This window comes from Balaenoptera musculus, chromosome 1, assembly GCF_009873245.2.
Source record: "Balaenoptera musculus isolate JJ_BM4_2016_0621 chromosome 1, mBalMus1.pri.v3, whole genome shotgun sequence".
Lineage (NCBI taxonomy): Eukaryota > Metazoa > Chordata > Mammalia > Artiodactyla > Balaenopteridae > Balaenoptera > Balaenoptera musculus.
Window position 1 is genome coordinate 160,984,830 of NC_045785.1, and position 25,043 is coordinate 161,009,872.

The 25,043-nt window shown below is 51.1% G+C and overlaps 1 protein-coding gene across 2 annotated transcripts in view; it reads right to left on the reverse strand.

Annotated features, from left to right (window-relative positions):
- Positions 1 to 593: 593 nt before the first annotated feature.
- STUM (stum, mechanosensory transduction mediator homolog) overlaps positions 594 to 25,043 on the reverse strand; it is a 58,243-nt gene continuing 33,793 nt past the window's right edge. Inside the window, exons 2-4 of one of the 2 annotated variants that reach the window (XM_036842238.1) lie at positions 6,118 to 6,297; positions 2,669 to 2,677; positions 594 to 1,592 (exon numbers count right to left, since the gene is read on the reverse strand). In XM_036842238.1, the coding sequence (XP_036698133.1) occupies positions 1,558 to 1,592; positions 2,669 to 2,677; positions 6,118 to 6,297 (224 nt within the window). In that variant the 3' untranslated portion in view covers positions 594 to 1,557. The remainder of the gene's footprint in view (positions 1,593 to 2,668; positions 2,678 to 6,117; positions 6,298 to 25,043) is intronic. The other variant, XM_036842247.1, reaches the window with a different exon arrangement.

The following is a 25,043-nucleotide window of genomic DNA, read 5'->3' on the forward strand; positions in this document are numbered from 1 at the left end:
GGGCTCACGGTGGAGCGAGGGACCTGTCCTGCAGCCGGCTCCCCAAGCCTTCCCATCTAGCATGGGGAAAAAGGCCAGACAGGCCACTCCTCCAGCCCTGGCCAAATTCTGACTGAGCCCCTGATGGATAGGAAATGCCCCTTGGAGAGAAACACACCCAATGGCACAAAGTCCAGTAAGGCCAAAAACTCGGCTTTGGGCCAGTCCCACATTTTAGCGATTCCTACATTAGAATGAAAATGAAAAGAAAACAGACATGTAAATGTCCACCTTGTCACTGTCATTTAGATCTCCGTTCTCTTAATTTCTGATTGACCTTGAATCAGACAGCTTCTGTTGACTCCGGCTCTGTAACAATCACTTACAGAGGTGTCTTAAAGAGCCTGACCGTCCCTTTGCAACACGAGAAATCCCTGTGTAACACCAACAGTACCACCTGAATGCATCTGTTTGCAAGAAGGATTTTCAGAGAGAGGGCCAGCACCCCACACAGTTTTTTTTTCTTTTTCTTTTTTCACAATTCTAAAACCGCCAAAGCTCTCAAATGGTGAGTTTTCTCCCATAGCTTATTTAGTGGCAAAATCTGACCTGTACTGTGGTAAGGCTATTTACAGTTTTATTGATCCTAATTAGTCTGACTATTCACATGTTTCTCTGCAGAAATGGTCGCGCGTTTGATGGTGGTGCGCTGTCCAGATTCTGCCGGGCTGTAAGGAAATGTACGGCAAATATCTCTTATTCTCCTCCTCAGATGCAAAATTTGTCACGTCAGAGACCCATTCGGCCCCAAGGATTTCAGGAAAAGTGTGGACCCCAAATGGTGTTAAGTATAACGGGAAAGGCTGCCCATGCAAGCCTGGGTTGGTAAATTTGTGAATGAATATCCGGCAATTCCAGCAGTTTCGCCCCGGGAATGGAGCCACTGCCCTCCTTCCCAGGGAAACAAAGGTCAAACACACCCAGGCCTGGAGATTTCAGGGGCGAGGAGGTGAGGGCTGCATTAGGGTCAGCAGACACCTGCAGGGATCCGTCCCCCTGACAGCTGAGGGCACAGCAGGCCTTTCCACACTGGGCTGGAGTCTGTCCATCCTCACTCCCGCTGCCCCCAGGAGACCAATCTGGCAGGGGCTGGGCACCCGGAGGAGGTGTCCGCTGCAGTCCTGCCCCTTGACGAGCCCTGCTCGTCAGGACGGGGCCACTGCTGCCTGGACTGGCGGCCCCTCGCGCCCTCGCAGTGGGCAGCGGGTGACGCGAAGCGGTCCGGGCCGGGGCGCTCCTGCCTCTCTCTAGGCATTCCCATCTCCATCCCACTCCCCACCCAGCCCAGATGCCCTGTGTGTCTGCACTACAGGGCTGTCTGGAGCAGCGGGAGGAGCTGGTAGCCCTTAGAGCCTGCTGAGAAAAGCAGATGCGTTTTCAAAATAAATAATATTTTTAAGTCCCCTCTTTCCACTCCAAACCCGGGAAGCGGCAGAAGAGAACATGTGAAGACCCCGTGCCCGCCTCTGCCCGACGTGGCCCTCCTGGACACCGGGCTTCTCAGTGGCTCGCCCGGGCTCACAGCTGCTGTGGGATGCCCTGCTCCTTGTAGCCTGTAAGGAAGAAGCAGAGGAGAGATGGTCAGACACCCACTTCCCTCAGCACTTCTCCAGGCGGTGCCCCCAGACTAGAATATGCTAGAACTTATTCACACAGAGGTGTAAATGACTGCCAAGGTCATTGGCTTTTAATGGGAAACAAAGGGATGAATGGAGAACAGTGGATCTTTGGGTTTAGTGGGGGATATATGAGAGAAGGGTGTCTGCTGCAGATCTGGTGGGGCTTGGAAGGTTATCACTGTGCTCCTGAATCCACACCCCTGAAGCTACTGCACAAAAGTGGCCGCAGCTGACTGGCCTGCTGTGATTTCCCAATGCGGAGCCTTGGGAGAAGGTACCAGGCCGACTTCCCCAAGTGATGGGCATCTGGTACATGTGGACCGAGAGGAGGAAAGAATTAAAAAGGAAGACAGCGTACAGCAGGCGGGAGCCAAGCGTGCGTGCTCCATCAGCTGGACGTCTCTGGCACAGGCCAAGGCGACTGATGGCTTCGAGCCTTTAAAGCCTTGGTGATGATTACGAGGACATGGGAAAAAATTGACCATTGTTGATATCAAGGAACTGATGCTAGTTTATTTGAGCATGAAAGGGTATTGTGGTTTTGTTTGTTTCTTTTTTTTTTTTAAAGACATCTACTGAAATATTTAAGGGTGAAATTATAAGTCTGGAATTTGCTGAGTGGTTACCCCTGTTAGCTGGTAACTCAGCCCACAGAGGAGCATCAGGGGACTTACATGTAGTTTTTCTCTTTATTTACCAGATATTCATCAAATTTAGGTGTTCGGGGTAGAGGAAGATGTAGGGAGTAATAGATGAAACCAGAGTGGCCATGAGCGGATAATGGTTAAAGCCAATATGCGCGTTTAGGGTCTCATTGTACTAGACCTTCTACTTGTGTCTGTGTTTAAACATTGTCCAAAATAAAAAAAAAAAGAAGCTTCTGAAAATAGAAGCTTGTTGACTAATTGGGAGCGGGGTTGTTTGTGTGCATTGGGGGTGCGGGGCAGGGCAGTGAAGGGGAGGCCCCAGGCAGCCCAGAAATGAGGCCTGTCATCGCCCAACAGACTCACCTTGGGAAACTTTGGAGCAACACAGGGGTATGAGGCAGCATGAGGAGGAGGAGAAAAAGAGAAAGAGAAAACAGTCTGAAAACAGAGGCCAGAGGGACTGCCTGAAATATAAAAAGAGGGAGAATGCACAGTGGGGCCCAGGAGATGGAAGCGGGCTGTGGCCAGTATTTACGGTGACCAGCCACTGCGGCCAGCGGCCAGCCCCAGCAGGCGTGTGGACTTGGCTGCAGGAGCGCACAGAGAGCGTGCTCCCCTCCCTGGGGTTCACACTCGGTGAGACACTGCCAAGAAGCTCTCTCCCCTTCCCTCCATATCTCAGCCAAGGCCGCTCTTCTGCTCACCTCCTGCCCCTCACTCTTCTTCCACCCCCAACCCATGTTTGTCTTGAGATGAATTCTGGATGGACCCCAAGAGGGACGGGTACAGGACAGGTTTAACTGTGACAGCCTAAAGATGTTGAAGTGACCCATCCTGGCCCCAGCCCAGCTCTGTCTGAGCCACGGGGTTCGCCTTTTATGTAGACAGGAGCCACATATATAAAACCTATTGCTTTGGGAAAGACCCAGGTGGGGGATGGCAAACAGACTTTATCTTGCAGACATCTTGGATCCATTGATAGTGACTGCCTGAAGCCCTGTGTTAAGAACATGTAAGACTATTCAGCAGGAAGTGTCATGATTGATTAGCAATGTCTGTCATGGGTATGGCAGTAGAAAGAGGCTCTCGTACAACTACCAAATATTTATTGACCCACAACCAATACAGGCTGTTGTTGACTGTTATTTGTTATTATTAATATAAATAGAGCAGCGGCCTTATAAGTTCCTGATTTTAACTTTTACTTTGATCTATATCTCTCTGATTCCCCTCTTAGGAGGTTTTTCTTGATGGTACATTTCTTGATGACACCCCAGGCAATGCCAGGTAAAAAAAATCACCCTGTATTGTTATAATTGAAAAGTTCCCTTCATTTTCACAGGATGGGGCTGGAGTGACACCAGAAAGGACAGCCCCTTATCCAACTACCTACCAGGACAAATAAGTCAATTGTGGCTATTCTCGTCTACGTAGTCATCCTGGGATACACACACTCCATTGTTGCTCGGGGCAGTTCCAGCCCACAGCACCATCTCAACAGTGGCAATTACTCATCCTTTGAGGGTGGGCTTACTTTTTGGAGAAAGGGCAAAGGCACCCCTTGCTGAGATGGGTGAGCAAGTCTGGTGGCCAGGTGGGGTAAGTGGGTAGCGGTGAGGTGTGTTGGGTTTTCTGGTGCAGCCCTCAAGTCCATCCCCCAAACAGTGTTCTAAAAAGTCTGACACAAAGACAGCATCCCTGGAACCAAGGAGGTGACCCACAGTGAAAGCTTGGATCGGGGGAGAAGAGGGTAGGAAGGGTGGGGAGGTGGATTCCAGCACTTGATTAGCCTGAAGCCCAAATATGGCCCCGACACCAGCCACAGAAGAGGGATTTCTGCTGAGTCAACAGCTAGGGTGATGGAAGGTGAGGAGGTGACAGGTCCCCATCTGCCCTTCTCGGGTCTCTGTTTCTTCCTCTAGGAGGTGACAAGGGGAGTTCTTGAAGCTATCTCTAAGATCCAGACCCTGTGGGTCCTGGTATCAAGCATGACCAAAAAAAAAGAATACCAGAAAGCTCTAGGGATCAGATTAGGCATCAACACATTTATTGAGACCCACCCTGTGACACAGGCTTGTGCCGCTGTAACAGGAAATTTCCTTACTGACATGCCCCAGTGCCTGGCCAGACAGTTGTGTGATGAGATGATGCAGTAAGAGGGGTCGGGGCTCATATTGGGTGGAGACGGGGCAGCCGTCACAGGCTGTCCATCTGCCGCTGAGGAAGCCTCTGAGAGCAGAGGCCCCTTCCAGTTTCCAACTGGGACCAGGGTCCGGAGCTTACACAGGCCTCTCGGGAAGCACCCAACTCCCCTGGGAAATTGTCAGACTTGGCTTCTCAGGACTCACGGGATGACAGGCAGCACTTCTGTCCAATTAGTGATGTTCTGCACCCTTCCCCACAAATGCAAGTGGTCCGTGGACAGGCCCATGGGGCGAGGCTCCCATGAGGGGCCTGCCTTGGTCTCTGCCTGCTCTGCCCACTCACCGACGTCCTCCCTGACAGCAGCCCCTGCCCCGAGAGCTGCTCTCCCCAGCAAGGAAGGACTGTCTTCTGACTGCTCCTCAGCTTCTGCCTGCCCAGTGTCCCCCTCCCTCTTCTCTGGCGCCCCTGTCTCCCAGCTCTAACTTTGGGATGCCCTGGCAGTCCAGCATCGCAGGCGTGGGGGGAGCTACTTCCAAGCAGCCTGTCTGACCAATCTACGGGCTCTGCCAAGCTCGCTCAGGCTCAGGGACCTGCATTTTCTCCGGCCTGGTGGCTTAATTGGTCACTGACCCGAGCCTTGCTGGGCCCTGGCATCTGTGTGTGCCCTGAATCTGGGATCCTCACAGGATCCTGAACTCAGACTGGGTCAACTAGGAATCATTCTAGATCATTCTAGAGCCCCCGACCCCTGGGCTTCCCCTCCTGCTTCTGCTGTCCTTACCTGGCACAGCTCACCTCTGGCACTGACATTCCACCTGCCAATGGTTTTGTCAGGTGTAGGACACAGTAGGAGCGCGGGGTGCGGGGAGAAGGGCAAAGGGCCTGAGGAGACGTGGTCCTTGTTAGTGAGGAACTGAGGCCTAATGAGGTAGACAGAACGTGTGACAATACAGGGAGGGACATGCACAGGGGCACAGGGTGAAGAGTGCGGCTGCTTAAAATAGGTGTCTGTTTTAAGATCTCACTAGGTTATTTTTAAAATGTTAATCAAGTCTTCTCTGGTAGTTTTGTGTCGGGATCAAGTTTGTGTTAAGTGACTGGTGAACGTCCACTGCAGACAAATTAGGAAGAGCAAGGCTTTAGCATCAAGGAACAAAGAGCTTAGTTTAAAAGAAGTTGAAATGATGCTGTTCTAGTTGTAAAAAAACAGTTAGAGTGTTTCCTGCGGGCAAACATACCCAGTGGCCTTTTCCTTCTTTCTGGAAATGGCACGATGGAGGCACAGGGGATCTGAGCTCACGCGGGCCACACCCCCGCTACCACGGTTGTCAGCCGGGCTGTTTCTGAGCTGAATGGGGGCGCCCTCCCTCCCTGATTCACACCCTTCCCCTCCGGCTCAGGTCTCTCAGATTCCCTGCAGGCCTCGGGGCTGGGCGTGCGGGGAGGGTCCCGGAGCCAGGCGGCCACGGGCACTAGTGAGCAGGACACAGGTGAGCCCTGGGAGGAGAAGCGGGCCCAGGCGTGCAGATCGCCCTGCGCAGCCCCCATGCCCCGAAGGATCGCAAACGCCCAGACCACCCTGGGCCCTGCCCCTCCTCCAGCCCTGCTCCCCGCCTGCCGGCCCCGCTCCAGCGCCTCCGGGAGGGGTGGGGCCAGCGGCTACTCACTGGCGAGGATGACCATGTCCATGCCCCAGAAGATGCTCATGATCCAGCCCACCATGACGATGGCCGTGAGCATCTGGATGAGAGCCGCAGCGATGTTCAGCCAGAAGACGCAGCACACGTGCCTGTCCGGGAGGTCAGTGCGGGCACCACACAGCACGGTGAACGCCGAGACGAGCGTCCCTGGGAGAGGCCGGAGGGGACAGCCTTCTGAGGCCGCTGGGAGACACAGCGGCACGTGTGCTCATCACTAGCCTGGGGCCCAGCGGTTCGCCCTCCGGGAGCTCCGAGAGAGCGGCCTGTGTGGCACCTTCCCGCTCAGAGCACCTCTGCTGCCCGTACTGGAGATGCCAATGTACCAGCCTGGAGGAGGCATGGCCTGGGGATGCCAAGGACCCAGCACAGTCCTGGGGCCTCTGGGGGAACACAGATGTCACATGACAATTGGTCCCTGCCATTAAGGAGCAACGGTGCAGCCACTTGCAAGGACAACAGACAGCGGGTGGAAAGGGCACCAACCTCATGTGGCAAAGATCCTTAGGGCCTAAGAGTTCAGAGGTAGGAGCTGCTGCCACTGAGGTGACACGGAAGCCACCCACAGGGTAAATTCAGGAAATGACCCCCAGCACACACGCTGATTGCGGGTGCCAGCAGAGGGGAGAGAGGCCAGGGCATATCTCCCGGAACCCTTCCCTGAGGGGGCTCCCCCAAGCACCCCAGACCTGAAAGGGGAAGGACAGAGAGCCCGAGATTTACTGAGCAGCCACAAGGCACAGAGCAATGTGGTGGGTGTGTCCACGGTCTTTACCTCCTCCCAAACTTCCCAGAGCCCTGCGGGTAATATTGCTACATTTACTGACATTTCTCTCCAGCCAGGCTTTTTTCTACACAGGCTCTGAGCCCCTCAGTGACCCTGCAAGGCAGCTGGCCTTCCTTCTATTTGTATGAGTTTCCTATGGCTGTTGTAACAAGTTACCACAAACTTAGTGGCTTAAAACAACACAATTCTGGAGATAAGAAGTCTGAAATGGGTCCTCAGGGCTGAGTCCTTTCTGGAGGCTCTGGGGGACAGTTGGTTTCCTGGCCTTTTCCAGCTTCTTGAGGCTGCCTGCATTCCTTGGCTCGTGGCTGTGTCATCACAGCCAGGAGCTGCACATCTCTCCTCTCTGACCTCAGCTTCCATCCTTACATCTTCTCTCTCTGACTCTGATCCTCCTGTCTCCCTCTTATAAGGACCCCTGTGATTACATTGGGCCCACCGGATAATCCAGGGTAATTCCCACGTTTTAAGCTCCTTAACTTAGTCACATCTGCAAAGTCCTTTTTACCATGTAAGGTACCATATTTGCAGGTTCTGGGGACCAGGGTATGGACATCTTCGGGGTGGGGGGCATCCTTCTGCCCACCACACTATCTTACATATTGTATTAAGCAGGTGTTTCTGATGCTTTGCTATCTGGGGCCTTGCTGACCCTGGAGAGACCCCCTCCCAGAGCTAGCCAAGTCCTAGAGGTACTAAATGACTTTCTTACGCAAGCCAACCAATCCAAAGCCCACACCCAAACTCCTCCTTTATGGACTCTCACACTCTGGGTCACTCCCCCCTACCCTAATCACCCAGAGCCAGGTACCAGACCACTAGGGCAGCCCCTACACGCCAGAGACCACTGAAATGATTCGAACTAGCCAATCTTAAACCTGCTTACCCTGTTTTGCCGTTCCTTCTCATGGAAACCACAATAAAGGCTCCTCCCCACGTTTTCCCCTCACTCCCTCTGCCTCCTAACTGTGCCTTCCTCATTCGCCACCCCCAAAGTGCAGTGTGCCCCCTCCTCTTGGGGACCCAAAGAAATGCAACCAGTGTGACATTCATCCTCAGACCACCTGCATCATCACCTGCAGTATTTGTTTAAAATGCAGATGCCTGGGTGTCCATCTGAAAGCTGGATGTCTAAGGGGTGGCCCAGGAATCTGCATTTCTAAGCAAGTTTCTCCTTCCACTCAAATAATGATAATGCTCACTAAAGTGTAATTACCAAGGGTTCAAGTTCAACCAAACAGATTCAGGATCAAGATTCAAGTCTAAACAGCCCCTCTGTGCTCCTGACACAGCGCCAGGGGTGGCCCTCTGTGAGATTTGGGGAGGCAAATGCTGTTCTCCCACTCTCACCAAATGGACGGTCCGTTTTTTTTTTTTTTGGTTTTTAAATTTTTATTTATTTATTTATTTTTGGCTGTGTTGGTCTTTGTTGCTGCGCACAGGCTTTCTCTATTTGCAGAGAGCAGGGGCTACTCTTCGCTGCGGTGCGGGGGCTTCTCTTGTTGCAGAGCATGGGCTCTAGGCGTGCAGGCTCAGTAGTCGTGGCTCGCGGGCTCTAGAGCACAGGCTCAGCAGTTGTGGCGCATGGGCTTAGTTGCTCCGCGGCATGTGGGATCTTCCCAGACGAGGGCTCGAACCCGTGTTCCCTGCATTGGCAGGCGGATTCCTAACCACTGCACCCCCATGGAAGTCCCGTGAATGGATTTATAATATAAAAACATCGTTTTAACCTATTCAACCAGAAATTTAAAAAATGATTTTAGCACCCTTTCATATGAACAGGTGTTAATTACTTTAAATGAGTCTTCCGCTAAAGAACGAACCCTCTCCAGCAGCGACGGGTTAGCTCTAACTTATTGCATGAGCACCAACCACGAGCCCGTGCTGGGCCCTGGGAATACAGAGTGCAGCAGGAGGTGGGGCTTGGCTGGGTCCCACGCCAGGAGCTCACATTCTGGTGGGGACACTGGGTCACAAAAGGAACAGTGACGAATCTTGTTTGGTTTATCAGGAAAGGCTTCACAGAAGAGAACATGAAGTGGGAGAGGTCTGGAAAGCTGACGGGAAACAATCAAGGGGAGGAGGAGGGGAAGAGCATCTCAGAGATGACCCAGTGTGTCCGTCCGGAAGCTCAGAGGGTGGCAGGGGACTTTGAGGGCACAGGGAGCTGAGCATAGGGTGCGGCGTTCGGGGCAGGGATGAAGAACGGGGCTGGAGGCGGGCAGGGGTCAGACTGCAGAGGGCCCTGAAGGACTTGCTGTGGGGCCCGACTTCCTCTTCTAGGCAACACGCAGCCCCGGGAAGGGTTTCAATGGGGAATCACAGACCAGGATTTTGACTCCCAAGGGGAGGACGGGGCAGAAGGGGTGAGGCAGAGGCTAGGAGATGAGATGAGGTGAGGTGGGCAGGGAGGCATGGCAGCGGGGAGGGGAGGGGGAGAAGGACCCCCAGGAGGGGAGGGTGTCCCAGGGATTGGGGGACCTGCTGCATGTCGGGGAAGGGAGAAGGGGGCACAGGTGGGTCTGGGTGTCTGGTTTCCCACACTGTGTGATGAGGGTGGAGCCACGATCTAGGTGTGGAGCCCAGAGAGGGTTGTGCCCATGGGCTGCTGAGCAGAGCCGAGCTGGAGACGGGGCTGCGGGTAGCGCAGGTCACCAAAGCGAATGAGGTCACCCGGGAGGGCATGGAATTCAAGGAAAGGTCTCTGAAAGACCCAGGGGGACATTAAGACCACAAAGGGGACAGAGCGGGGCCAATCCGAGAGGTGAGGGACAGTGTCCCAGAAACAGAGGCGTCTCAGGGAAGAGAAGCTGGTGGACAGGGTCACTTACCGCAGAGATGGAGAAGGGACAGGTGGGTCCCGGGTCTGGTTAGGTCACCAGCAGCCTCAGAGGGGGGCTGAGAGGATGATGAGGAGGGAGCAGGATGTCAGAGGTTTGAGGGGAGAATGAAGTGAGGATTTCAGAACACAGGCGAGGACCACTCTCTCAAAAGTACTTGGGAGAAACTTCAGCTTGTCTGCCTGCTGAGGAGAAGCCGCCAGAGAGGGGAGAGGGTGAGGGCATAACCAGATAGAGGGTAAGTGGGTGGCAAGGTTCTCGACAAGGTGAGAAGGTGAGGGGTGAGGGGGGGGTCTACAGCAGATTTCCCAAAGCGGTTTGCGCATTAGAATTCTCCAACTGAGGTTCATGCAAATGCAGGTTGCAGAGCTGCACCCCCAGACCACCAAAGGCACAGTGACGCATCCAGGGATGGGTCCAGGGAGTGCTCGTTTGAAAGGATGAAAGAAACAGTCCCCCAGCTGATTCTAACTCACAATCAGGTTTGAGAATCCTTCTCCAAGGGGCGGAGAGACTGGCCTCCTGGATACAGAACCGGAAAACCACACAACCTTGTAGGAAATTAGTCCGTGATTCCGGCCTTTCACTCTGTCCCACAGCGTCCGCCACGTGACCCGGCGCTGAGTCAGGGAGATTACCCTCTGCAGCAGAGGCCAGGGGCCTGGCCATAATGTTTCTGGGGGTGTCAAGGCCAGGCCAACACTAACTGGCACAAAGGAAAAGGATGGTAATGAACTGAACTGTCAACCACCAAAATCAGTGTGCTATAAGACACCTGCAACTTAGGCATGGACATGTGCTTTGCGTGTCCTACAGGATCCTGAGGGAGAGAGGAAGGTGGGAGAAGCCTGAGGAGGACCCCATCCTCACCGCACAGAGATTTACAGCAAAGACCCCCAAGGACTTTGCAGCCATAGCCCTCTCTGGCCACCGTGGCTCTGCCGAGGTCACTGGCTTCCCCGAGGAGCTCAGGGCTCAGGCTCCACGCACAGGCAGTGGGGAGGGGAAAGCATCCCTCCACTTCCATCCTGGATATCCCAGAGGGTCCTGGGGGAGGGCTCCTGGTTCCCCCCCCCCGCTTCTGTCAGGCGCCAGAAGAGAAGCAGAGCAAAGTGGGCTGGCGGTCTCCCGTCAGGAGAGGGGCTGGCTCTGCTCCATAGGATGGAGCCTGGGGGCTGAAATCGTCCTTCATGAGCCCCGTCAGGTTCAGCTTGTCACATGACTCATGTGGGAGAAGTAGAAGGTTCTGGGCTCGAGGGGGTCTCTCAAGGCCTCTTGAACTCAGGGGGAGAAGGGCAGAGCTGTCCTCTGAAGAAGCTGCTCCCCAGAAAATGCGCTCCCCTGGGACGGAGACCAGTAAGTCCAGTTGGATCCCAGCCATCACCTGAAGCTGGCTCTGCGGTCATTAAGATGTGCTACTCGTCAGCGGCCGAGACTTACACCTGGACCCCCTCCATCATTCCTCCAGGGAGGGTTGGTTGAGCACAGCTCTCTTACCAGCACAACCTTGAATGTGAGCTTCGGGGGACGGGAAGGAAATGTAAGGGAAGGCTTGGCCTGGACCTCGCAGCCGATTTGGAAGGACAAGCCACACCATACAAAACACGTCCCCCTGCTGACTGTGTGTGTCCAGTTCAGAGCCATAATAAGATAAATGGAAGATCACGTTCAGGGTCAAACTCAGTCTATGAAATTTCAATTCTCAAACCTGGAGGTGGGGGCATAAGAAGCAATGGAGACTGTGCTAAAAATACACCTTCCTGGGCTACACCAACCTGAGATTGTAATTCAGTGAGTCTGGTCATCATCTTTTCATCATTGTGCAATCATGGAAATGGAAAAGGAAAGGAAAAAGAAGTGACTACAAGTTCACAAATGATTCTGGACAAAAGCCCTAGGAAGACAGAATCAGGAGGGTTTAAAAGTCCCCGTGACAGCCACTATGGAGAACAGTATGGAGGTTACTTAAAAAAATAAAAATAGAACTAACATATGACCCAGCAATCCCACTACTGGGCACATACCCAGAGAAAATCATAATTCAAAAAGACACATGCACCCCAATGTTCATTGCAGCACTATTTACAATGGCCAGGACATGGAAGCAACCTAAATGTCCATCAACAGAGGAATGGCTAAAGAAGATGTGGTACATATATACAATGGAATATTACTCAGCCATAAAAAGGAATGAAATTGGGTCATTTTTAGAGACGTGGATGGATCTAGAGACTGTCATACAGAGTGAAGTAAGTCAGAAAGAGAAAAACAGATGTTGTATATTAATACATATATGTGGAATCGAGAATAAATGGTATAGATGATCTTATTTGCAAAGCAGAAATAGAGACACAGACGTAGAGAACAAACATATGGACACCAACGGGGGAAAGGGGAGGGGGTGGGATGAATTGGGAGATTGGGATTGACATATATACACTACTGACGCTACGTATAAAATAGATAACCAATGAGAACCTACTGTATAGCTCAGGGAACTCTACTCAATGCTCTGTGGTACCTAAATGGGAAGGAAATCCATAAAAGAGGGGATATATGTATACGTATAGCTGATGCACTTCGCTGTACAGTGGAAACTAACACAACATTGCAAAGCAATACTCCAATAAAAATTATACTCCAGTAAAAATTTTTATACTCCAGTAAAAATTAATTAAAAATAAAATAAAAGTGCCTGTGGCCTAAGTAAGCCAGGGTCGGTCTGCAGAAGATAAGGTCTTGGTCCTAGATGGGGCTCTGCATGCTCCTTCTGTCATCCCGGCTCCTGTGGTTCTGATTTCTTAACAGACGGGGCAGAAAGGGGAGAGGCTTTTGGACACTGTGTGTTCACATGTGCTTGTGGGAAGGCACTGTCTGTTTTTTCAGCTTGATAACTCGAACAGAGTCTGAGGAGGCTGTGCTAGGCGGGCAAGGAAGGCACGCCAGACCACTGCGAGCGGGACCTCGTGCGTCTCAGAGAACGAAGGGTATCGCTGTGAGCCAAAGGACAGTCAGCCCAAGGTCCAAGGCTGTGGAGGTCTGTGAGGACGACTGTGTCCTCATCCAGAAAGTGTTTTGTAGACCCAACACCATGCTTCTCATGTCCTGGCCAGCAAGGAACTTGCAAGAAGAGACAAATTATAAAACCAAGAGAGAACAGTGCAGGCAAAACATGGACAGTTCTAGTATTTTCGTCATCCTGACCACCCTCAACGTCTTCAAAACAAATCTGCCTTGTTTCTTCAAAACAAAGCTAACTGTATTCCTCAAGAACAAAACAAAAAGGCCACATACTTAATGGGAGAAGATATTTGCAAATGATATATCCGACATGGGGTTAACATCCAAAATATACAAAGAACTCATACAATTCTACATCAAAACAAAAACAAAAAAAAGAACACAACCCAATTTAAAATTGCACAGAGAAACTGAATAGACATTTTTCCAAAGAAGATACACAGGTGACAATTTTCCAAAGAAGACACACAGATAACACATGAAAAGATGCTCAACATCAATAGTCCTCAGGGAAATGCGAATCAAAGCCACGATGAGATATCACCTCACATCTGTCAGAATGGCCATCAATAAAAGGCAACAAATAACAAGTGTGAGCGAGGATGTGGAGAAAAGGAAACCCTCATGCACTATTGGTGGGAATGTAAATGCAGCCACTGTGAAAAACAGTATGGAGGTTCCTCAAAAAATTAAAAACAGAACTACCATACGATCCAGCAATCCCACTTCTGGGTATTTATCTGAAGAAAACGAAACACTAATTTGAAAAGGTATATGCTATGTTCATTGCAGCATTATTTTCAGTAGCCAAGGTAGAGAAGCAACCTGTGTCCATCAATAGATAAAAGGATAAAGAAGATGTGGTACGTGTATATATATATATATATATACACAGTGGAATACTACTCAGCTATAAAAAAATAATGAAGTTTGCCATTTGCAACAACACGGATAAACCTAGAGGGAATTATGCTAAGTGAAATAAGTCAGACAGAGAAAGACAAATACCGTATGATTTCACTTATATGTAGAATCTAAAAAAAACCCAAAACAAATGAACAAACATAACAAAACAGAAACAGAGTCATAAACACATAAAACAGAGTCTGGTGGTTGCCACAGGGGAAGGGGTGGGAGAGGAAAGAAATAGGCGAGGGAGATTAAGAGTTACAAACTTCCAGTTACAAAATAAATGAGTCATGGGTATGAAATGTACAGTGGGTAATACAGTCGATAATTATGTAATATCTTTGTATGGTGACAGATGGTAACTAGACTTATCATGATGATCATTTTGAAAGGTACAGAAATATCGAATCACTTCGTGGTGTAACAGTAACTAAAATAGTGGCATAGTACTATTATACTTTAAAAACAAATAAACACAGTTGCAGAAAAAGAGATCAGATTTGTGGTTACCAGGGTCAGGGGATATGGGGAAGGGCAACTGGATGAAGGGGGTCAAAATGTACCAACTTGAGGTTAGTTATAAGATAAATCAGTACTATTTATGTAATGTAATGTACAACATGATAAATATGATAAACACTGCTCTATGTTATATATGAAAGCTGTTAAGAGAGTAAATCCTAAGAGTTCTCATCACAAGGGAAACATTTTTTTCTATTTCTTTAGTTTTGTATCTACATGAGATGACGGATGATCACCAAACCTACTGAGGCGATCATTTTATGATGTGTGTAAGTCAAACCATTATGCTGTACACCTTAAACTTATATAGTACCGTATGTCAATTATATCTCAATAAAACTGGAATAAAAATATATTAAAAAAGTCTGCTAGTGTCTTTGCCCCATAGATCCTGGACCAGTGGCAAAAGGGTTTGTGAACTGTTCTCTCCATTCCAAACAGCACAAAGATCCCTAATGAGGTCGCAGCAGCCCATCAGAAGGCGGCTTAGAAGTGTTTGGTTGGAAGCTCATCATTTTAGTGCAGTAACTGGGGTTCTCTCCTGCTGTTAGCATCTCCTAGGGGACGTTCTATCCACCTCTGATCAATTAGAGACAAGAAAGTGAATTTATTACGACTTAAACCTTTCCGAGCATCAGTTTCATGGAAGAAAAATAATGAAGGGTGGACAGATGGGCCTTCTGTGCCCCCAGAAAAGAGAAGGTGTAAGGTACCTGGGACCACTTCAGCATTAGCCCCAGCTGCTACCCCACACCCAGTGCCCCCTCTCCTCTCCCCTCTCCTTAGTCGGAAAGTACCAGCTCGGAGTACCCTCTCTGTATTCCTCCCTGGCCCTCAGGCAAATGCTGAGGAGTCACATGGGGACCCGAGGATTGAGGAGCTCGGAGAAAGGCAGCCAGGAAGAAGCCTTCAGATGGATAAGGGGGGTTGCAAGGGAGACCTCGGCAGGTAACAGTCCTGGGTCGAGACCACAGCCATGAAGGGGCCTTAGATTTTCCAGCTGAAAAGGATCCGTGGCTTAAAGGAAGGAGGGCAGGGAGCCCCTCTGGCTGCCACTAATAAATCTGTCATCCTTCCTTGGAGGGCAGAGAAAATGAGACCAGCTCCCTCCTCCGTCCCTCTTACTGCCTCCACTGTGACATGAGGCTGATTATCCCGCGGAGCGGCGGGTTGACTGGAGCTGATAATTAATTTTAATGGCACTGGGCATTGCATCAGCTTCCCTGTGGTTGTGAGCACATCTCCTCTGCCGTCAGCCTCCCTTGCCACATCCTTGACGCGCTCCAATATGTGCCCCCAGCCCTAGACGAGCTGCAGGACAGAACTGGACACCTTAGGTCTCTCGGGGGCCCCAGAGAAGCCCCAAGATCTCCCCGGGATCTTAAGCCTGAGCAGAAATGTAACCACGTGGAATTTCTCAGTTCCCCAGTTCTGAGCCTTGTCAGGACAGATTCTGGCTTAAACGGCAGAGGGTAAACTGAGGAAGTGGGGATAGGACCAGGAGGGCGGCTATGTAATGACCAGGGCTAGGAGTGCCCCGGCCCTCAAGAATCTCACAGGATGGTGAGAGGGAAGAAGCCACGGAACACAGCTTGTGTGGTCAGTCCTGGGGGACAGGGCAGAGGCAGGGTGACCCCACGTTACAAAGGGGGACTCTGGCGTCAGAATTCCGGCTGCCCCCCCAGAAGCCTAGACAAGTGACCTAACCTCTCTAGACCTCAGTTTCCCCATCTATGAAGTTAAGGTGATGATAGTAGCCTGCCTCATAGGGATGTGAGGACTGAATTCGTGCATGTAAAGTACTTGGAACACCCTCATGGGAGCAAGGGGAGGGCCCTCACCCCGACCAGGGAGACCCAGAGTCTTCCCCAGGAGGTAATGTTGGAGCAGAATCCTGAAGAATAAGGAGTTATTCTCAGTGAACATGAGTGAAACTGAAGATCTCCACGAATCCTGCTCTCCCAGCGGCTTGTAGCCAATGGGACTACTCTTCACTCCACCTGAAAACAAAGTTTACTACAATTGCCGAGTTCACTGTGTCAGCCTCATGGAGCTGGAGGCTCGGTACGCATCATATGCCACGGTACCATGCAGCCAGTAAAAATTATAGTTATGATAACTACGCAGCAAGCCAGGCCAGTGCTTTAAGTGAAATTACAAAAATAGTATGTATACTGTGCAGAGGACTATTTAAAAAATATTTACGCTGTGGACAAGGATTGGAGTGTATCAAAGCAAAATGAGAACTGTTTTGCCATGGCAGAATTAGAGGTAGCTTTTTCTCTTTGTTCAAAAACAAATTCTCTTTTCAGTTAAAAAAAGTTTCAGGCACCTGTCAAGATCCAACTCTGCTGTCCGCCAAACAGCATCTTACTGGTGACAGAGAAAACCATGTGGCAGTCAAGCAAACTAGGGGGCAGATGGCATGCAGACACCTGACACAGAAAATAAATGATGCCATGTGACCATGTAAGGGCTGTGACAAAATCCCCTGAACTTCCAGGAACACCTCTGGAATGCAGCCCCCAATCCTAGGGCGTCTTTCCCACTTAGGCAGGCAAAGCCAGGCTATCAAGCTAAATGGGAGGCTTGGGCTCACCTGCTGGAGGTGGGATGAGAGGGAGGATGCTCCAGGTTGCTGTTTGGAAGCCAGGAAAGGACTCCAGTCCCAAGAGACCTGGAGGAGCCATGGTGGATTCATTTAGGAGGCTACATGACAACAAGAGCAGAAAAGGAGGTGGCTGGGCTGAGCTGGTACCCCAGCCTGCCGGAGGACTGGGGAGGAAAGAGGGAGGGCAGCAGGAGGCCTGTGTGGGGCTCGTGCTCAGATGCTCCCTGTCTGGCTGGGGACTCCTTGCTGGCCCAGCAGACACACCTGCTCCTTCCTGGAGCCGTGCCCTGCAGGGTGGCCCATGTGTGTGCTTCCGTGACAGGGACAACTTCCTGCTGGGGCTCCTGGGACTAGACTCAGGTTGGCTCTCTCCAAGCAGGGCTGACGTTGCACCACGTTGGCACAGGAGCATGCCACGCTGGCAGAGAGGGGTTGTCAGTTGTGGTCTTTATTTTGGAAGTAAGCAACTCAAACAGGCTCAAATGACACAGAGATTTGTTGGTTCACATAATTGGAAAAGTCCAGGAAGGCGGTGTGGGGCAGTGGTCAGGCATGTAGGCTCGAGGGTCAGACTGCTGAGTGTGATTCCTGACTATCATTTACTGGCTGTGGGAACGTGGGCAAATTACTCTGCTTCTGGAGGCCTGTCTCCTCATCAAAAATTTGTAGACCTATTTCCTCATCTGTAAAGTAGGAGTTAAAATAGTACCCTTATCCAGGGCTCTTTGTAAGGCTTAAAAGAGATTACACATTTAAAGTGCTTGGAACATACTAAGTCCTTAACTGCTGTATGCTGTCTTACTATTAATAAGAATTCAGGATTGGTTTGATTCCATGACTCAGTGATTCAACAGGGACCCAACATCTTCCATCTCTGCTGTGTCTTCCATGGTATCAACTGTAGCACAAGACCAACTTCCCTCACGGTGAAAAAATGGTTGCAGCAATTCCAGTTTTCACATCTACATACCACTTGTCCAGAGAAGACAGAACATTTCTGTCCCAGTGTTCCAAGCAGGAGTCCTGAGATCTACCTAGATCACACTGTGTAGGTCACATACCCACCCTAGAACCAACGATTTGGCAAAGAAAGTGGAAGGTAATTACTGGCTTAAGCAATTGGGCCCACTCCTGGAGATAGAAATAGGGTCAGATTTCCCTACAACGCCCAGATTGCGTGAAGGAGGTGTCAATTCCTGAGTGAAAATCTTAGTTTGTGGGGGGGAAGTGAGAAGAGGGTAAAATGAGGCTGGTAAGTGGTCTGTGATGTTTGCTAACAGAAGAGAAATGTGTTACAAAATCCAGCAGAGAAATGACGCATTGGACCATCATTTTCTAAATGGAGGTGTGGTGATTTTAAAAGATCGCCCCAAATTCTTTGACACTCTTCCATCAAGAGGTGGGGTCTAAATTCCTTCCTCTTAAACTGTGCTCTGTGGCTGGCCAGCAGGAGATAAGAGAAGTAACACTGTGCTAGTTTCCCAGGTCAGGCCGTAACAAACTGGTGCGTCCACTTCCTGAATCTCTACCTTCGCAGTCTTACACCCAGCGTGCATGCTGTAAGGAAACCCAAACCAGCCTCCTCAAGAAGCCACGTGGAGAGGTGTGTAGGTGTCCAGCCAACAGCCCAGGTGAGATCTCAGCTGATGGCCAGAATCAGCCACCAGACATGGGAGTGAAGATGCTTCCAGATAAGTCCAGTCCCCAGCCATCAGGTCACCTTGGTCTTTGAGTCTTTGCAGCTGAAGCTCCAGACATCATGGAGCAAAGATAAAATATCCCCAGTGTGTCCTGTCCAAATTCCTGACCCACAGAATTGATGAGCCTGCCGCAAGGCTTTCCTCACACCACTAAATTTGGGGGAGTTTTGCTGGACAGCAATAGATCATTGGAACAGGGGTGTCACTGAGCAACATGTCAGTGGTGGGGAAGGAAGGGTAGCAGGAAGTGGGCCAGGCTGTTTGGTTCTTACAGCGCTCATTTACCACCTGACTCCAATCCTAGAGGGCCAGTTCTGCTTGCCCCCTGGGCACTGGGTGCCTACTGCCATCCTCCACGCCGAGCTAGCACAGCCGCCGACAGTCAGGGATTCAGTTAGGACAACACCACACTGGAGCAGTGTTACTAGAAGTGCTCAATACTGTCAAAACACAGGGCTGCCGGCCACCTATGGTATGACCTTTGACCCACACAACTGGAGGCGACCGCCGGGGACAAGAGAGGCTCGTTTGCCCTGTAGCTGGGCCACTCTGACTTCTGTGTCTCCTGGACGGTGAACTGATGCCCTCGCCTCCCCCTCCAACCCCCCACTCCATCGAGGACCCCGGGGCTATGGGGAGAGAGAGAGGAAGGAGCCCGTGAGGAGGGGCTCCCTGAGGACCGTGCCAGGTGGACAGGGACAGACTAATAATTCACTGAGAAGGAAGAAGAGAGAACTGCTTCGACCGTCCTTTCTGCCAGGTACGTGTGCTTGATGTCTACAGAAAGGTCCTTTCCCGACCTTCCTACGGCCACGTGTATAACCGTCATTATGATTCTGATTATGGATCTATAATGTATCGAGCATTCGTTAGAGGTTAACATTTTACTATATTACCTCACCCGGTTCCCACAACAAGCCACGTCTTTATCCTCATTTAACAGACAAGACCTGGAATAAAAGGTGCATTAATCAACTGTAGTCAATTGCAGAAGTGGCCCCGATTCTCTACCCCCTGTACCCACGTCCTTTGCCATGTGACTCAGCACCTCCTCCCATGAAAAGAATCTGTTTCCCCACCCTTTGAACCCAGACTGGCCTTGTGACTGTCACGGGCCGATACATGTGCTAGAAGTGGCATCGTGCCAGTTCTGGGCCGAGGCCACAAGACAACGTGTTCCTTCACCTGCTCTCGCGGAGCTCCGGCCAGCCGCCATGTGAACAAGTCTAGCCTGTCCGCTGGGGGATGAGGCCACGTGGAGGAGACTCCAGCCCCCCGGCCATCCTGGCTGAGAACCACGCCCAGCCCTCCTGAGCCAAGCCCACATCGCAACCCACGGACTGAGTAAATGGCTGCTGTTTTAAGCCACTACATCTTGGGGAGGTTTGCTATGCAGCAAAAGCTAACTAAACACCAACTGTGCCTGTTTTCAGAACCCAGTGGCCGCCAGGAAAGGGGAACGAGAGGCCGGAAGACTGGAGGTCCTCAGCTCCATCAAGAGAACAGGAGGGAGGGGTGGACTCAGGCTTTGGCTGCAGAACCTATCCTGGGACCTGAGAAAGCCTTTTCAGAAAATAGGAGCCAAACAAAATTGGTCTGGCTCCCCATGGATTGCCCTCTAGAGGGACCACCTCTGGGGCAGCATGTACTTGCTGATTTCTTAAAGGGGCCAAGAGAAGAATGGATTTGATAAACCTACTTATTTCAGGAAAGGACCAAGAATTAAAACCAGCTGTCCTGATGGAGGCCTTCCCTCAGGTCCGGGAGGCTGGGACCTGATCCCTATAGGACAGGGGCTGCACAGCTGTCCCAGCTCCAGCCTCGGTATTGGTGGAGCTGAGGCAGCACCCCTGGGACCACGCTTCCAAGAGGAGGCTGGGAACTTCCACCGTGGCTGCAGGGTGACTCAGCCGAGGGGTCCACAGGGGAGGGACGCGGAAGCTGTGATGCTCAACGGGGCAGATACACGAGTGGGGAGAGAGGGGAGGGCAGAAGCTGGGTGGTCTTCAGTTGGAAATGGAAAAAAAGATTTCAGTGGAATCCCAGTTGCGAAGGGGACATCTATATTACTACCCAAGGAGACTGGCCATGGTCAGTCCAGAGAATGGCTCTGCCCGAGCCATTGCAGCTTCTCGGTGACCTGAGGGCGCCAGGCTGGGCTCAGGAGGGAACTCACTAATGGGTGGTAAGTCTCCCAGCACCAGCTCCTCCCCGAGTGCCCGGCCTCCTACCCACCAGCCACCTCTTCTCAGCCGATTTTGCTAGTTTCCTATTCTTCTCCCCGCCCACAAGCTGGCTGTCCGTCCGTCCGCCCCCACCATCTTCTCCGCTTACACTCCCTCCCGCTGTACAACCCACCTGAACACTCCAGCTCGGAGCCCAGGTGGTGCCACAAGCAGCCCACGCTCCACCCGGGCACCACGGACCTCCGATCACCGCTTTGTACTATTTGCAGGTAGATCGCTCACCACGGTGCAAGGCCTTCGAGGGCCCTGGCCTTGCCTGGTCCACCTTTGAGGCCCCTACATTGCCTAGAAGCATAATTGGCACATAGAAGGTACTCAAGTATCTAACGAATCTGAATGGAGCACAATGAAGACAACTCCTGGCTGGAGAGCGGCCCCAAGAAGTTACACTCTGCCCCCCACACAAGCTACAAGCCCTTCGAGGGGTGCAGCCAAAAGGTAAGAAACCCAGCCTACTTGGGTCTGAGCCCTGGCTCTGCCCCTTACCACCTGGGTGACCTTGGACAAGTCACTTAACCTCTCTGGGCCTCAGTTTCCTCATCTGAGAATGAGAGCAATAATCTCTACTGCTCTGTGTCGTCATCCACATTATAGGAGGTGTTTGGTGCTTAGGACAGTACAGGGCGCCCAATAAGTGCGATGGAAGTGTGTGCTTTAACTATTAGAACACTAGAAAGAGGGTTTGCATTTTACTCCCCTTTATCTTCCAGGCACTGGTGCGATGCCTGGCACGTGGCAGGCCTTTAGTAAGGGTTTATTAAATGAATAGATCTCTACAGAGGCATCGGCTAAGGCCTGAAGATCTGTGTGTCTACAGAACTGGGCAAGATGTGTTTGTGGGTTTCTACATCTCCACTGGGCTCCCATCCCACACCCTGACCCGCTTCTGTGGTCGGCACACAGCTCACATTAAAGCAGTGCCCTTGCGGGACCATCAAAACGAGGAGACGGATCTGCTCTTCCTTGTCCCTACAGATGAGAGACGGCCTGAGGTCCTGGGAAGACAAACGGACTACCTGCACATGCTCCAAACCCTTGGGCTGTTTAGGAAAGGCCGCATGGTAAAGGAGAGCAGAGTCACATCCCGGCCTCCAGCCCTACTTGGACACTTATCGCTCACTGCAGGACCTCGGCCATCACTTCCCCTCTCTAAGCATCCTCCTACTCCCGGGATGGTTATTATTACTGATGTTATTATTATTGGCACCCAGCAGGATTCAGTCCCCAGGATGTTTGATCTGGGCACCACTTTGCCTTCTGAAATGGAAATGACCCAGCTTCTTGGGGGCTGTGCAGTCCAGGAAGTAGCTCCCCACTCTCCCTGCAGGCCTGGCAGGGTCAGAGAAGGGGACAGGAAAGGGACAGAAGCCCTCGGAGGACAGCCTGACAACAAGAGACCAAAGCCCTGTTGAGAAGGAGCTACATGCCCAGCGTAAGGACTTTATGTCCCAGAGCGTCCCACACCCTAAAGTGGACACAAACAGACCCAAGCGCACATCAAGGAAAATGTCCTTAAAGAGTTTGGGGGACCATAGCCCCCTCCCCCGCAATGAAATGGCAGGAACATTTCAAGATATGTGAACAATTATTCCACACAGAGAGTCGCCCCAAAGTACACGCTTCCTTCCCCGAGATGCCGTGACTGCTTTGCACCCACACTGTTAGGACAGGTGCACTGCAGCAGCCCCTCAGAGCCCACACCAGGATTCAGACTCCTGGGTCTTGGTCACAGTTAACCCTGATGGAAGTCAGAATACTTGGCTCAATCACTCACTTTATTCACCTCACTTGGCTGCAAATTGGCTCTTTCCAGAAATTAATTTCACCCTCCTTGGGTGTGCTTTCTGGGAATGATTTAGAATTTTCCAAAAAATGTGCTGCGGACCTTGAGAGTAGATCCCCAGGGCATGAGCTTTTTCTGAGCAGCGGCAGCCCTGCTAAGACCGATGACACGCAGGACAAGAGGATCGCCCATAAATGTGCGTCTTGTAGGTGAGAACTTCTTTCATGTCCCAGTCACCCCCTCAAAGGCGATGGCGTCCAAAGGCAGAGCACACAAGCATTGGTTAAAAACAAAAGCCTCTTCCCTTACGTCCCTTTCCGGTGCTTCACCAGTGGGGACGGGTTACGGGAGGTTTGGATGCCGGAGGGCAGTTGCTACCTTCAGCATCACCAATCTCATCTCTGGAGGTGAGATTAGAGCAGAGTCAGGCCTACCCTGCACTCCTAGACTCAGCACATCATCTGCTGCAGTGTTGCACGCCTCCTCCACAGGGCTGGAGGAAGTAGGTGCAGATGGAGAAAGGCATCGGCACTTATGCAGACACCCTGGTGGAACGGCAGGCACCCCAACCAAGGTCCTGGGGCTAGTCCGGGTGCATGGATAGTGCAACTGGATTTGTTACATTATATCTTCATGTACAGTTAATGGCAGGCTCGTGTCATTCTTGAGGCTGGTAAATTGCCCTGTTGTTATGCTTTGTTTCCAAAGCACTTCGAGGGTCTAATCGAGGAACATAGCTACTCGGAGATGGTATCTCTTGGTATGCTTTGGGCTGAACGTGACACAAAGCCAACTCAAACGAGCTTGAGCGATATGAAGTGTGTATCATCTCAAATGATAGGAAGTCTAAAGCAGCTCAATTGTGTCCCCAAGGGCCCAGGCTCTTTCCGTACCTGCACGGCCACTCTGAGAGTTGGCTTCAACCTCAGGCTGTACACAGATGGCTGTGGCAGTTCCAGAGATCTCAATCCAGACATGACAATGTCTGCAAGAATAAAGATAACCTCTTCCTGTGGCCCTCTTTCAGGCTTGAGGAAACATTTCCCTGATTAATGATCATTGAGTCACCTGTCAATTTCTGAGCCAGTCACCCATAAGAGAGTTGGAATTATAAGACTGGCTTTGACTAGTCTTCTTGGTGGAAAGGATGCTGGGAGTCAACCTCCCTGCCCACCGCACACAGCCTTTACCTGAGAGCAGTGGGCCTCTCTCCTTTCTCCTCCTGGGCACATCTCTTCCCAGGCAAGCAAATCAATCCTAGAGACTACTACGGTGAGATGTCACAGCTAGACATCTAGAGAGTCCCTCAGAACAATCACTGCATTTCAAAAATGCCCTACCCAAGTGTGCATCACTGACGAATGGATACACAAAATGTGGAATATATACAATGGAATATTATTCAGTCTTGAAAAGGAAGGAAATTCTGACACGTGATACGACATGGATAAAACTTGAAGACATTATGCTAAGTTGAATAAGCCAGTCACAAAAGGACAAATACTACCGTATGTGTAGTGAATCTATGTGATTCCACATAGAGACAGAAAGTAGAATTGAGGTTACCAGGGGCTAAGGGAGAGGGAGTGAGGAGTTACTATTTAATGGATACAGAGTTTCCGTTTCAGATGATAAAGTTCTGGAGAGTGGTGATGGTTGCACAGCAATGTGAACATACCTAATGCCACTGGAGGTGTACACTTGAAAATAGTTAATATGGTCGATTCTATGTGATGTATATTTTACCACAATAACAAAAGTAACTTTTGGATCTCTCCTAACTCACTAGTCGGCAGCCTCAGTGAGAGGTGAGCCTTTACCGGGATGTACACACCCCGCACGGCAGCCACTCGGGAGCCTCGATCCTGTGTAATGTCTCCATGTCTCAATTTAATTTCATCACGGCTCTTAGCATACGGAAATAATCCTTTTTTCTTCTCTGACTTGAATGCCATTTTGATTAAAGAGGTCCAACCTATAGGGAGGCAGTGTGTGAACGCCAAAATCAGGGCCGCTGACCCCCCCCTCTAGGGGCACTCACAGCTGGGGACCCCAGAAGATACAGCCTGCCACCCCATCCCCCACCCCCAGTACAGCTCAGTCCCTCTAACTCTGCTCCTGCAGCCACCCTGGTCAGCAGCTCCAGGAGATTGTGTGTCACTCACTTTAATGAAGAGCTTCTGAGACCTGGAGTAAGGACAGACCATCAATCCACCTGCCAGGGAGCGGCCGGGAGAGGAGTCGTGTTCCTTCCTGTGATCTGACTACCGAGCCAAGGAGAGAAGCATAGAGTCAGATAGAGCCGCTTCCGCAGCTGATGGATTTCTTGGAGCAGAACTCATTAGGTGGAAGGAGACTTATCTGGGGGCTTTGCAACCTTGGCAGGACATTCTCTTTCCAGAGATCTAAACAAGCAGGAAAGTAACGGAGATGGCAGCTCGGGAGCTGGGAGGTGGGACTTGGCCCCAGTCCAGACG